At 46.3% G+C, this 15965-nt stretch overlaps 1 protein-coding gene across 1 annotated transcript in view; it reads right to left on the bottom strand.

The window, feature by feature from the left end:
* LOC128712564 (uncharacterized) overlaps positions 1-15965 on the bottom strand; it is a 93904-nt gene that overhangs the window by 59772 nt on the left and 18167 nt on the right. The window contains 7 exon segments of the mRNA XM_053807457.1: positions 764-2062; positions 3760-4566; positions 7465-7557; positions 7638-9452; positions 9523-9654; positions 10486-10668; positions 11293-15903. Coding sequence (XP_053663432.1) covers positions 764-2062; positions 3760-4566; positions 7465-7557; positions 7638-9452; positions 9523-9654; positions 10486-10668; positions 11293-15903 — 8940 coding nt within the window.

Genomic DNA, 15965 nt, shown 5'->3' with positions numbered 1-15965 from the left:
TGTATGGGAGCCATTGGATGAAACAAATTCCATACAGCAATATGCAACGCCCATGACGGAAAAAGATAGATGATTCAAAATACGATAATGAGAGCATTGCCAACGCCATGCCAGATCGATTGTATGTTTTTCTTCAACTCTAACCAGACAAACACCGGTTTTTATCGGTACGTGGATCAGCAGTGCAGCACCAGCAAAGCTTATACGTTCGCAGTAAATCTTCGAATCGAGGAATGATAGATTCTACTGAAATAGTGGAACACTGAAGCATCATGAGAATGAGCATGATCGCAGACAGTGCAAAAGACAGAACAGAATAGTCAAGAAAGTTTCTAAATGTGTTGACTACTGCAGAACAGGATCGCTTGAAAGTGAAGCTTCTGTTCCGCTGGGTTTTAGCAACACTACGAAGATAGTGATGGTTTTATAGAGTAGCATGAAATCGCATCACATATACGGGTTCCGATCAACTTCGGCCACGCTGTTGGGTGTTGTTAACAGCATTAGCTTGGGTCGACGATGTTTCTTTAGCATGCAGGGTGATTGCGATTGATAGAATTCAAACCCATCTAGCGTGCAAGACATGCAAAGGTACAAACATACGTAGAAACTATTCGTGTTGGAAATAGAAATGACGACAGGATTGAACAATTCGCAAGATTACCGCGTACAATCCACGAACCGAATTCAACTGGCTGCCTACTAAACAGGATAGATAGTTGGTTGCGTTGGGTGATTTTTGTGGTTTTTTTTAATATATTACCTGATTTTTTCATACAATCAACGTTGTAACCGGTAACGGTATCGCTATTGCACAAGCACATGGGAGCATGGTTTAAGGTTTGACAAGGAACATCCTGAGGGCAAGGATTAAATCGAGTACACGGATCGATGCAGATGTTACCAAAGCACGTTTCATTTACACTGCAATCGTGTTCTGTGCGACACTGCATGATTTCGAAAATCGGTTCTGCCGTTGTACCTGGTGGTTCTGTGTCGTACGGCTTAGATGAGTTCGTAGCTGGCAGAGTCGTCTTCACGGTTGGAGTCGTTTGTATGACCGTCGCTGTCGACGTACTGTCTTCATCTATGTAATCATCGCCATCATACCCGGATGTTGAAAGCGGTAAGCTACGATCATCCAATATATATTGTTCGGTGGTGGTAGGAGTATCTGCAGAAGTAGTCATGCTGGTAGTGCTGGTTTTCTTTCCCAGAGGAGTTACAGTGGCCTCACTGTTTTGCATGAATTCGTAATGCTTGGAGGTTGAAGATAGCTCAACGAAATAATCATCAATCGGTGTTGTTACAGTTGGTTCCTGATCTGTATCTTCCAAATCGGTAGATTTTCGATCCTGTTTCGTCAGTGTATCAACATGATTATTGGGTTTTTCTGTCGAATGGTTCATTTTTGGAACAATAGTAGTAGTAGATAAAATCGCATCATCCATGGGAATCGTAGACGCAAGGGTTTCGGGTGTAGTTCGAACATCATCCGTTTGAGTATTAGGGAAAATAGTTGAAAATGCTTGGTTGGTTGCTTTTCCATTGTCATCTATGATTCCATCTTTTGAAGTTGAGCTTACAGCAATATTTACATCTATTGATTCATTTTGTTTCGTATCTGTCGGTAATGTGGTTATATCTTCCTCTGGTGCCATTGTGCTTGATGCAATCGGTTCGTTGCTTATTGTAGTGGCAGTATCAACATCAGTGTCGGCTGTGGTAAACTCATCTGACCGATCAATTTTGTGTCCATCATAGTACTCCTCAGGATATTCAGTCGTACCTTCAGGCATCAGCGTGACAGAAGTGTTACTCTTAATGCCGTCCAATGGTAAACACCGTTTTGATGGGTTCCCGGTGTAACCGTATGGACAGGAACAAATTGGAATGTGTGCTTTTACTGTGCAAAGCGCCCGTTCACCACAACCAGACCTACAAGGATCAACGCAAAGGTCGACTAAACAGTGCAATTTTTCGCCGCAGTCGGAGTGCTCCGAACAGTTGACAATCTTCATGTCATGAGTTTTTTCTCCTTCATTTTCATCTTTTTCAACAGCTGTGAAAGTAAGGTGTAAGTAGTTGGTGTGAGGTTACAAAAGGATACATATAATTATAATCAATATGCAGTATAATGTACACATTTTTACATTTTAACACAATTGAGAATTGAGTGACAGAAAGAGAAGGAGAGAAAGATGGTGGCAAAAATGATTATAATTTAAGATTTTAGGAAACAAAAATCGATAGTGGGTACAGTGAAGAGGAGGCAGAACGCAACAGTATAATATTTCAGTTGCTACCAATAAAAAGAGCACGATAAGTGTGGCCACGGATTTTGAAGAAATGGCATTATTAATTATCGGCTATGATATTGTGTCAAGTACAGAGATTATATACAAACATGCACCATTGACATGGCTATAACTGGTGCTAGTAGCATTAGAGTACAATTTTAGAACACATAATGCGAGATACAAGCAGATAGTTGTACAGTAAACAGCGACAGAAGGAAGGATGAGTGATTGCATATTGGAAAAACAGACGAACAAACAGACAGAAGATTCAGATAGACAGACAGACAGACAGACAGAAAGACAGAGCCGCTAATGATAGGCTGGATACAGTATGTGACATGCTGGAAAAAAAACGATTTAAACAGCATGTTACAGAAGAAAAATGAAATACATCGTTCGAGAATGCTATCAGCGTTGGTTTCATTAAAATTGTAGTGAAAACAGCAGTTCGACCCTTTACTGTCAATTTACGTCCAGGTTGTGCGCGAAGATAGACAGATGAGTAAGTTTTTGTACATAGGAACTTTTTGAAGTGTAGGATAAGGATATGTCAGGAATGTAGGACAACAAGAGACCGATGAAAGGCATGAGCGTGTGTGAATGTTTGTGCAACAGTGACCGTAATGTACAGCAAGTTCGGTATTGGTAGTATGGCGCTGCATCGGAGCTTTACGAATCGTATTCTATTCTACCAATCATTGAAATTTCGCTCCATTCAATGCGCTTTATTCACTGGTAATAACAGTTCTGCTAAGAAGAAGGCTGATAGCATCAGATAATTAAAGATAGCAGGAAATGTGAAAGATCGACATAGGAAGGAGAAGAAGATAATGTAGACCAATCTAACATACTTTGCAAAAGTATAGAAATAAAACCATGTTTAATTAAACCATTAAGCAAACGTTCAAAATTCAATATGGTACAACTTCGGTAGGAAGTTCAATTGATGGATAAATATCCAAAAAATTGAAGCAAAAGAAATTGATCAAAAAAGAGGTAATGAAAACTTCTTTGAAGTGTATCGAATGTTGAGCAGTACTTCAAATAGAGTGATAGGGCAAAACCATACAAATGGATGCAATTATTAAAAAAAGGGTAATAAAGAATGGCTTACAAGAGACAATGAATGAAAAGTCATGAATTTATCGAGAAAATGAAAATAACATGAATGAACAGAGGAAGCAGTTAGAGAGGAATTGTACGTAATTTCAACATTAACGCAGGAAGTAAGGTAGTGTTGTGGAACAGGAACAGAAATTCAATAGTGTCTGTAATAAGTATATCGTGTACCACTCCATTCTTTGCCCCTATCGAAATCGTAAAGGTACAGAGACGAAGAGTAGGAAGATTGCGGAAATGATTCGGAAATAGAAGAGTTCGACTATGGATCAATGCGCTAATCGCCACTAAACGAACAGAAACAGAGTAGAGAGTTGGTTTTGGGTTGTGTTCATGTTACCTTTCAAACATCCATGTCGGACATCTTTAACGAAGCCGGGCGGGCAGAATTTACAGATTGGTTTATGATCTTCGACATAGCATGGCGTGTCTTCGGCACAAGTGGTCGTCTCGCACGGATTGACGCACTGATAATTGCGGCAGGCCAACTCATCCGGACAACCGCTGTCGCGCAAGCAGATCGACAGTGATGGACTGCAATCCTTCATGCATACGCATGTCGGCCTGTGGTCCACCACAACGCAAGCCTTGTCGTCCGGACAGGGAGCGCTGCGCTTACCGTTGCCAAAGCATGGATTCAGACAGCGTCCATCGAGACAGGCCATGTTCGAGGCACAGCCATCATCACCGAAGCATTCGCGCTTTTCCGGTGCGCACACGAGCTCGCCACTGTCATTCACGATGAAACCATGCGTACAAACGCAGCTGGGTCGATGGCGGCGCGAGACACATTTTTTGTTGGCGTCACACACAAACGGTGCCGGTACCGTGCACGGATCGCTGCACTGTCCGCTGGCGTCGCAGCGCAGACTTTCGTGGCAGTCGTCGTTTGTCTCGCATGCCACCGAAACTATCTTCGGGTCATTCGGTCTTGGGGTGGTCACCTCTTCACATTTGGGATCCGGTTTGCATTCGACGTTCGGTCGTCCGATGTAGCAGCTCGGGCATGAGCATCTTGGTCTGTGCAGTACCGTTTGGCAGAGTGCATTGTCACCGCATGCGCCCCGCAGTGAGCACGGATCGGAGCATTTGCCTCCTATGCAAGCCTTATCATTGGCGCATTGTAAATCGTTCGCACAGGATTCGTCTAGAGGTGTTGTTATGATGATTAGTGGTTTGTTGATGATAAGTGGTTTGCTTTTTTGTTTTCGCAGTTATTATGGCTGTACGGATAACATTTGCGTCGGCAGTAGTCGTTTGGGTCGTTTTTGGTGATGGAATGGAGGGGAGACAGTCCTTGTCAAAATGGTCGTAATGAAGTTCTGCTGCCTAAAACTGTTTGCTGCTCGTAACCGAAGGGACATGGGCCGAAACCGATAGTAACGAATGTTCTTACAATCCTAGCAGACTGTCAGTGTGTCTTTCACGCGCAAAACTGGTGCATTGACCAAGCCGTTGATGCAGTCCTGTTACGTAGTTTCACAACACGTAAAATGTTAACGTTTCTCTCACAGGTCACAGGCGCCTTTCGCCATGCGAGAGAATGGAAATGTTGAGAAATTATTTCAAAATAATACTACAGGTTAGTGCCCTGTTTGCTGCAGCCTTCGACGTACCAGATAGACGCATCTTTGCGTGAGGAACTGTGGTATCGAGGGTTAGAACCCGATGGACAATGAGACTGATCCTATCGGTTGGTGTTCTTAGTTCTCACAATAGAAATACATCCAACACATGCGCTCTGCCCGGGGGAATTGATTTGGGGTGTAGGAAAGCAGAAACAAAAGAAGTAGGGATCGAAAGTTGGACGAGATTGGAAAATAGTCTACAGTCGTCAGAGAGCGGGCGATCGTAAACGATATCTACCTCCGAACGGAATAAAATAAATAAGACGACATTTTTATCGACACTGTCCTAGCAGTCGATCGGAAAATGTAGGTTGAATCGTATAGAAATGTGAAAATAACAACAAACTTGCCATTAGATAATCGTATGTACAGATGAAGTACAACTTCATTTCTATGCGGAATAGATACACAAGCTATAGTTAAAGCGGGATCAACCACACGAGCAAATAGAAATAGAAATAAACGCGATAGACATTTCATCAAACACAATCCAAAATTGTATTAGAAACAGCCAAATGCATTACGATGGAAAAGTACAGGACAGTGAACAGAAAGGAAACAAGGACATAGGGGAAAATAGGCAAGGAAAAAGAGAGAAGTCTGAAAATAAATTTTTAATACTGGGGAAAACAAGTGCAAAACAAACCAATATTTTTGTGTGTTTTTTGTTGTTGTTGTAAATATCAAAAGTAAAAAAGTAATACAAAATAGCAAACATGACAAAACAAACGTGAATAACCCGTAATAAACCTTAAATTTGTTTACACATACAAAAAAAACCCGAGGCCTAACACGTGCAAGTAGTGAACTATTTGTGAGAAGTGTCCCGTCCACAGTTCCCAATCTGGCGAGAAAGCAGTTCGATACACAAAACAAAACAACAAACATGAAGTTAGATCGGTAAAGAAAGACAGAATAACAAAGAGCTACGGCGTTCGTAAAACATTTGAAATAATTTCTTCTCCATTCGCTGGACGGGGAGGGAATGCGTTACACTAGGTACTATTTTTAATCGTAACAGGTTCAACATTAACCGGGAACAAGGGCAATGCACATGATGCTGCATACACATGTTTACATTATACATTTTACCAGAGCTAAGCTTAAGGAAACGACATTCAACAGGCAATCTGTTATGGAAAGAGAAACAGGAAAACTGTCTAACAGAAAAAAAGTTTTTAAACCAGCAAAGCTAGAACAGTTTCGTAAGTTCTCGCTCACAGTCGTTCCTGTGCGGAAGTGCATCGGTTGCATCGTGCAATTGCACCTTGCAGGAACGAAATAGTGAGAACGTGAGCAATGTAAACTGTGAATGTAGCGCAGATTGGGTAACCGCGATGTTGACAGTGACAATTCTGAACAATAGATCGGTTGTTTTGGTTTGAAACAGTTAGAGTAAATGTGTTTAATTAAACAAAGGAAAACAAAACCCGAAATACAGAACGATGTTTTGTTGTTTTAACTTAAGGGTCAGATAGGGTGTACTTTTATATTTGCAATGAGATCGGTAGAATAATTCGTGCGGTAGGTTGTTGTAGTTTTTTTGTTGTTGTTTAAATTGCGATTTTTATACAGAAACGGAATATGTTGAAATTCTAACCTAAAAGGTGTGTAAAAGTAAAGTGACCATTCGTAAGTTAACGGTGAAGGGTGTATGTTCAGATTCAGTGTGTTTTTTTCATGTGGAATACCATTGCAAATTGTCAAACTGCTTCCCGCGGATTGAGATAGCTTTCGTCATTTCGACGTTATGGCAAATTGTTTGCCAGAACAAGCGGAATTATTTGATAACATTGTGAAGTCTAAATTTTCAAATGTTACAAATTATGTAATAATATATAGACAATAATTTTACCCAATCTCACAATGTAATGTTTTGATATTACTGCTAGTTGAGCCAAAATCAGCTGTTCGTTATTTCTGCAGTGCCCGAATCGAAAACGGTGTATAAAACAGAAAGTTGAACGCATTTAAGAACCTTAAGTGTGATAAACACAGTTAAATCGAAGTTTGATTTAGTTTCATAAATATATAATAATTATTGCACTATAACATATGGTAAATAACGATCCTGCTAATTTAATGGACGATGGACGAGATCAGTTATTGAAATGTTGAAATTGTTGAAAAAATTTAGCCATATTAATAATTTTAAAAGTTATGTGATAAGATAAAATCGCATGATTGTTTCGTTATCGTCGCTTTGAGAAGTGGAATGGTTCTATTAGCGATGGTGCTTGAATTTTAAGTTTGTGAGCTTACACTGACAGTGTACATCCGCCGCAACAGTTTACATTCTCTGAGCAGGAAAGGACCATTGCGGCAGGACACCGTCCGTACAATATAACGATTGTTCGAACCGTTAGTTAACCGATTGTGGTACGGAAAGGTAGTAGACATATAGCAAACGAACTTACCTTTGCGACAGATAAACTTCGCACCATCACGTACACATTCGCCTTCTACGCACCCGGTCGTTCGGCAATCGATCGTAGCATCGTTTTGAGTGCCTGTTTGTAAGTAAACATATGAAACAAAATCATTAGTACCATTCGCTGTTTGGCAAGGGCATCAAATAAGCAATACTTACACGACATGTACGGATCTCCGTGCGGATGTGTCGGTAAACAGACACAGGACGGTGCGCCCCATTCCGTCATGCGGCAGACCGCGTTCGTACCACAGGCGTATTGTTCGCAATCGTCCTTCTTGAGCTTTCCCTCGCACAAACAGCCCTGTCGCGGATCACCCACGCAGCCGGGCTCACAGGAACACTCGTAACCGTGCTCATCCTCCCGGCACACGGTATTATCGCCGCAGGGATTCTGAGCACAGCTATTCTTTTGCACCGGTTGACACTCTTGACGCGCGTTGCCGAAAAAGCCGGGTGTGCAGCTACATTGCGCCTGTCGGTTCACGACCCGACATTGCGCGTTCAAGCCACAGGCGCCCGGTATCAGACAAGGGTTGATGCACTTGCCGCTCGCACATTTCTTGTCCAGCTCGCAGTCATCGTTGGTTTGACATTCATACTGTGCGCAACCGACCGACGGATCACCTTGGAAACCATCCGGACACAAGCACAGCGAACGATGGTCAGACACCTGGCAGAGGGCATTCTTGCCACAGGCTTTGCCATCGGCGCACGGATCCACACATTTTCCGTTCGTGCAGGACCTATCGCTGGGACAATCAGCACTTGTACGGCAACCTGCTACGCAGGCACCATTCTGGCACAGCAATCCTGCCGGGCAGTTACCCGGATTACACTTGGCGCGGCATTTGCCTCGTTGACACGTTTGTCCGCAGCCACAGTCTTTCGCCTGGCGACAGTTCTTCACGCAGTACATGCCATCTTCATCGCAGCTACACTGCGCGTTACATTTCTCTGCCGGTGGACTGCAGGAAAGTAGCGGATTGCCAAGATAGCCATGTGGGCAGCTACATTGCACGCCATGATCAATTACCGTGCACTCCGAGCAGGAACCGCACTGTCCCAGTGTTGCGCACGGATCCGTGCACTTCTTGTTGATGCAGGCCTGATTTGTGGCACATTGATTATCCGATCGGCAACCTGCCTGACAGATGCGCCCCTCGCAGATAAGTCCGTTACCGCAAGCGGCATCACTATTGCACACAGTTCGGCAAGTTCCCCGTACGCATCGCTCGTCCGCCAAGCAGTTCTGATCGTTGCGACACGTTTGCATACACGTACCACCGTAGCAGGCCTGTCCTTTCGGGCAGTCTGTGCGTGTTTGACAGAGGTGCGTCTCCTGACGGCAGCCCAAGTTGAACGGATCGCCTATTAGCCCGCCCGGACAGCTGCACTGCTTCCTGTGCGATACGACCACACACTCGGCGTTAGTTCCACAAGCGGTCGGTTCCTGGCATGGGTCTACACACTGCTGTTCAACACAGGCCAGCTGATCGGAGCATCCACTGTCCGATCGGCATCCAATCATGCACGTCTGACCTTGACAGATTTCACCCGTGCGACAATCGTCATCCTTGCGGCAAATCGGTTTACACGATCCACCGTCACAGCGTTCGTTGTTCAGGCAGCCTTGATCATTGCCACACACCGGACGGCAGAGCCGCTCGATACAGGATGTACCGTCAACGCAGTCACGATTCTCGGTACAATGTAAAGCCGGGGCACGGACACAGCCTACCTTTGCCGTCGGGCTTGGTACCATGCCGTTGAAGCAGGAACAGCTAGCCCGATGGTTAACCACCGTACAGGCAGCGTTCGGTCCGCAAGGATTTTCCGAGCAAGGGTTGACACATCGATTGTCGCGACAGGTCTCACTTGCACTGCAGTCACTATCAGCGTGGCATCCGTAAACGCAACGTCCGGTTAGACAGATGTGGCCCAAGAAGCAATCGTTATCGAGACGACAGGTCACTGCAGGGAAGAAACGAATGATTTATCGGTAAAAGCACATGCTATGGCGTGAATAATATGCAATACTCACGCATACAACTGCCCTGCAGACATTTTTCGTTCAGTGCACATTCCTGATCGTTTCTGCACCGTGGCAAACACATGGATTCTTTGCAGATGCTTCCATCCACACAGTCTGCGTTGGAAGCGCACGAAATCGGAACTGTAAGATGGAAAGAAGGAACATTAATCGATAGCATTCTTCGCGTTTGTAAAAGTTATTGCAAGTAATCTATGAGTTTACAACGATCTCACGTAACGAGCCTGTTCCTGGGACCCTTTTTTCGCTTTTGTGTCGAAATCGAAACACAATGGAAATTTGTCTCCTGATTTAGAACGTTCTAAAACCGTTCAGATTTAGAATATATTTGTGATGTTGGCCAATTGTAAACAGTTTTATCGAACAGATTTTAATAGAACAAATCAAAGTATCTCCTCGATTCCACCAAAGAACTTGTAAAGTTACTGATGCAACGAAAAAGGGACTGAAACAAATGATAAAACCAATGCTCAATACGACATCTGAAGGGAGATCAGAGTAACCAATCCTGAAAGTTATCATACATCAATTTGAAGCTGCAGTGGCTCCACCAATACATGACGTGTATGAGACAAACCTTTTTCTCATTGCCGGTCAATGTTGTACAATTGAACATACATACACCATCATACAAACGGAAAAGAAGATCCCGCGTAATGATTTGTTTTTTTTTTTATATAAAACGACTAATCCATTGTAACTAAACTAAGCTTTTTGTGAAAGTGTTAAATGTATACCAACATGTTCATTCTGAAGAAAAGTTTAGAGTTTCGAATTACAAATGAATTCTTCGCAGGCCATAACTAACAAGGTTACACGATCGCAACCAACGGAACGAAAGGGCCGAAGAGGAACGAATCTATCCATTCTATTGCGATTGAAAAAAAAAGAATCAGTTCCAGTTCGTTCCGATTTTCCCTTTCCCCATCACACGATGACTTTTCCCTCACATACCTCGCACACATTCGACGGCTGCATCTCCAGTGAAACCTGCTGGACAGGAGCACTGTTTCGTATGAGCACCCATCAAACATTCAGCATTCATACCGCATGCGTTTACTTCGTGGCATGGGTTAATGCATTGTCCGTTCGAGCATACCTCATCCTGGTTACATTCATCCGTTTCGGAGCAGGCCGCTGTAGAAGATTCGATAATGGATTGATGAGTTATTATGTTGCAGAGTCGTTCAATGTTGGCGCCCATTTGCAATCCTACTTCTTGTGCTTACAGAATTATAAAGTCAACGTATTAGAAAGTTCCCCCGATGGGATCAGTTAATGCTACGATTTTATGAAATCGAAGAACAATACCTATGCCGTGACATTTCAGTCCGTGCTAGTTGAATGAGATTACGTAATGGTTACTGATAAGTCTAAAGTTACTGATAACTGGGGTATTAAGTGCAACGATTGAATTATTGAATGAAATGAATTTTGTGTTTTTCGCGAAATTCAGCGAGTTGATAATGAAAGATAATTGTTTTCAATGCTGTGCTAGTGTATGATTTGGTTGGTTTATATCCATTTTTAGTGTCGAAATTAGACGTGTTGATGTTTGGTTGGAAAATAAATAAATAACACATTAACACATATTTGAGTCAAACACTTTGAAGGTACCTTGGGAATCATTTCTAGAAAAAGAAAGTATTATAAACGATTTGTTTCCTAACTCTCGAAACGGTAAACCAGTGAACAAAAAGGCGTAACATGTGTCGCATCGCCCCTTTGCTCACACGCTTGTACCCAACCCAACCGACTTACGTTTGCAGATCTGTCCATGACAGTACGAGTTTTCCGGGCAATCATTGTTGCGCTTGCAAGACTGTGGCTTCGCCTTACAGCCGTTGGTAAGATCCTTCGGATCACCTTCGAACCGTGGCCGACATTTACAGTCGGCGTTATGCTTTCGGGCTGCACACTCAGCGTTCGGACCGCAAGTGACGTTTGCACAGACATCGCGACACTTCGATTCACCGTTCTCTTGCACACACTCGGCAGCATCCGGACAATCGCTATCACGTTCGCATTCAGCTGCCTTCTTGCAACCTCCCTGATATGGGTCACCCACCAGACCTGCCGGACAGGAGCATCGGTAGGAGCCTCTACTGTTGCGACATTTGGCATTCGGTGCACAAGGCCGTTCTTTGCAGAAATCAATCAACGAGCAACCTCGCTTCGGATCGCCGGTGAAGCCCGGCTGGCAGTAACACACCTGCCGATGGTTTTCGGCCGAACAGAGCGCATTAGCTCCGCAAGGCGTGTCACTCGTCAGGCAGGCGATCTTGCATGCGTGGTTATCGCACACCTTATCCGAAGAGCAGTCTTCGTCATTTGCACACTCCACTTTTCGACAAATACCGGCCGCATCTCGGAAGAATCCTTGCTTACACTCACACTCAGCCACGTGGTTGCGGGCAGCACAGTCAGCGTTACGACCACACAGCACGCGTCCCGTATTACACGCATTTCGACACTCCGAGCGGCCATTCGAGTCGGTGATACACATCTCGTCTGCGTCACATTCATCATCCGCACGGCATTTAAACTCTTTCGTGCAGATACCATTGTGGCAGTATTGAAAGTCGGGACAGGTTGTGTTTGAACGACAGGTCGGTTGGCAAACGCCCTGTATGCAGAGCTGATCATCGAGACATTCACGATTGGTGGCACACAGTGAACAGCACACACCAGCACTACACTTCGTGCCGGTCGGACACTGCAGGTCGCTGTTGCAGTATTGGAGCGGTACGCAACCCAGCAGAGGGTTTCCAGTCGTTCCTGGCTGACACGAACAGATAGCCAGATGGTTTTTAGTGACACAGTTTGCACTGCTACCACACGCACTCTTCAGCGAGCACGGATCGATGCAGCGATATCCAATGCACGTTCTATCCGCCGTACATTCATCCGCGGTTGTACACTCGAGCTTCCGGCAGGCTACCTTCGGATCGCCCCGAGTTGTTGGAGGACACTCGCATGTGGCACGTTCTCCAACCAATGTACAAAGTGCATTTTCACCACACACATTCTCTTCGGCGCAGGGGTTTTTGCAATGCGCATCGACACACACCGATCCGCTGGGACAATCTTCGCTGGAGATGCACTCGTCCGATCGCTTACAACCGGCGGAGACGGGATCGCCTACCAAACCAACCGGACAGGAGCAAAGATAATTGCCAGGCAGATTCTCACACAAGGCACTCTCGTGGCAAGGTGTTGGTTTCGTTTCCGTACACTCGTCGATGTCCTCGCATTTGCCGTTAACGAATGCATAGCCTTGGTAGCAGGTGCAGGTCGCTTCATGGTCTACGATTTGACACGTTCCTCGACCACAGTTGATCTGTTCGCATGGATTGATACACCGGTTCGATTCGTCACTGCAGGCACGGTCCACTCCGCAGTCTTCGTTATGCACACATTCCACCTTGAAGCATCCAACTCCGGTCTCTCGGTCCGTAGCATCACCCAAATATCCGGCAGGACAGAAGCATTCCGCCTGATGTCCCGCTACCTGACACTCCGCGTTCAGTCCACACTGTTTGGTGCTACATGGGCTGCGACATTTGCCACCGATACAGGCCAACTCATCTGAACAGTCTGCATTCTTACTACACTGGTTCGGTTTCCTACAGCCCGAGTTCGCATAAGCGTCTCCAACAGCGCCTTCCGGACACTGGCAGCGATAGGAACCGGGGATGTTCTCGCAGACGGCACTTGAATGGCATGGTTCGTCGGAGCATTCGTCAATATCGGTGCAGCCGTATGGTGTGCCGATAAAACCCTTCATGCACTTACACTTTCCACCCTGGCAAACGCGTTGCGAAGGGCAGTCGGCATCGGTTCCACATCCCGGCACACAAACTCCAGCCTCACTGCAAACCTCTCCCGGCAAGCAGTTGTTGTTGGTGTAGCATACCTTCGCACACACGCTGTTGTGGCAACGTTCGCCAATCGCGCATGGCGTTGTTTCAGTGCAGGGCAGGCTGCACAAATTTCTGATGCACATATGACCTGCCGCACACTGTGCTGATGTCTCGCAGTTAGCTGGTATCCGCACGCAACCTTGCTCGGGCGACGGATTGCCCTCGAAACCGACTGGACATGAGCATTGCGGTACGTGATCGACACTCGAACACAAAGCGTTTGGTCCACAGGCATTCCGGTCCGCTTTGCACGGGTCTGTACATTTGAAATCGATACAGGCGGTGGTTCCACTGCAGTCTCGGCTACTGCGACATCCAATGGTACATATGCCACCAGCACACGCTTGTCCTTCCGCACATTGACTGTGCGCAGAGCAGGGAACCGCACAAATGTTGTTGAGACAACGTTCGCCTGCGGAACAATCCTTGGTGTTGCGACATGCCACCATACACTGTCCACCATGGCAAACGTCACCGTTGCAGTCGAGATCACTCATACAGCCATTACTTAACCGTACGCACCCATCTCGAGCAGAACCTGTAGCGCCCGGAACATATTTGGCCTTGCAGCTACAGACAGGCGTCCGGTTAACTACTGTGCACTGTGAATTTATTCCACAAGCATTCACGCATGGATCGACGCATCTTCCATTGACACAGGCGGCTCCTTCTGGACATTCTTTGTCCCCTCCAGGGCAAGCTCCTTCGTCGCGACAGCCTGTCAACGGATTGCCAATCTGGCCCACGGGACATTTGCAGACGTAACCATCTGGACCGGCTTCGCAGGACGCCGACGGATGACAAGGATTCGGATCGCATGATCGTACCTGTGCGCATTCTACATCGGCAATTGGATTTGCGCGATAGCCCGGAGGACACTGGCATACAGAACGATGGTTTTCTGCGATACACACCGCATTCTCGCCACACGTATCTTCTTGACAAACATCGACACAGCTGTGTGTCATGCGATTGCATAGCTGATTCGAGGGACAGTCGCGATTGTAGACGCAGGACACTGATTGACAGCCTTTGGTTAGATCGTACGGATCACCCGCAAACGAGCCTGGTGGACACTGGCACTGTGCATTATGATTATTGGTGATGCACAGCGCAAACGGTCCGCATTGAACACCTTCGCATGCCGGTCGGCAGGAAAGTGCTCCCTCGTGCACTACACACGCATCCGATTCTGCGCACTCCGCGCTGGTGAGACAAGTGTTTTGTTGTTCCGGACGACAGCCATTGCGGTCGTTTGGATTACCGGTGAAGCTCGGCAGACACTGACAGCTGCCCTGATGGTTCGACGACACACACACCGAGTTCGGTGGGCAAGTGAACTCTGTGCACACGGCAATACACTTTAGCACGCCAACAGCATCCGGACGACAGGCGGCCACCTGATGGCAATCGGCATCTGTGGTGCAGTCTGGGATCGATGGCTTAACGCAGCTCGACGAAACCGGATTCCACCGGTAGCCATTTTGGCAGTGACAAACCGGCTGATTGATCTCATTGACCGTGCACAGTTCGTGAACTCCACACTCGACCGCGTTGCACGGATTGACACATGCGTGTAGTCCATTCTCCGTAACGGTGCACACGTGGCCCGACTTGCAGTCACCATCCGATTTACATTCCGCCACCAACTTTGCTTCCTGCTGGCATCCCACCGTAAGATCTCCGGGATTCCCCACATAGCTCGGTGCGCATATACAAGTGCTACGATGGTCGTTCGATACACACAGCGCATTCGGGCCACACTGGACCTTACTGCAGGCATCCACACATCGGCGAAGACCCTTGCTCGTTTGGAAGCAAATTTTGGAGCTTTCACAATCGGCATCACTGTTGCATTGTCCCTCCAGAACGCATCCCGCGCTGAGATCCGTTGCATTACCTGCGTACCCGGGTGGACAGATGCATCGGCCTGAATCGCAGGCAGCACGTGGACCACAGATTGTCTTCGCACACAGGTTTCTGCAAGTACCGCGCTGGCAGCTATACCCAGGAGGGCATTGCACATTTTTACGGCACTGACACTGTCTCGGGTTGTCGCAGACACTTTTTTCGATTGCTGAACACATTACAAACGGATTGCCTCCATATCCTGGTCGGCAGCGACAGTCGTAGCTACCGGCCGAGTTGATACAGATTGCTCCCTCACCGCAAACACCTGGCGCCGAACATTCGTCCACATCTCGACAGGACACGTACGGGTTGCCACTGTATCCGCCTGGACAGATGCACTCCGCCGAGGTGAGCGACTCCCGACACTCTGCATTCGTTCCACAACGCATACGACTGCACATGTTGCGTTGCTGCGGTTCACACAGTCCGTATGGGTTTCCGGACGTTCCCGGATTGCAGACACACGCGTTTTGGATGACACCGTACTCGCAGTGTGCATTTTGACCGCACGAAGGTTCACAAGCAGGCGATGATACGGCTAAAGAAGGAAAAAAGTTCGTTAACAATCAGGTTCCACTATGAGCAGAAGCGTGTCCTGTG

This window comes from Anopheles marshallii, chromosome 3 (genome assembly GCF_943734725.1).
Source record: "Anopheles marshallii chromosome 3, idAnoMarsDA_429_01, whole genome shotgun sequence".
In the NCBI taxonomy this organism is placed as follows: Eukaryota; Metazoa; Arthropoda; class Insecta; order Diptera; family Culicidae; genus Anopheles; species Anopheles marshallii.
Note: the sequence above shows the minus strand (reverse complement) of the source record. Positions and strands in the feature narration are given on the sequence as shown.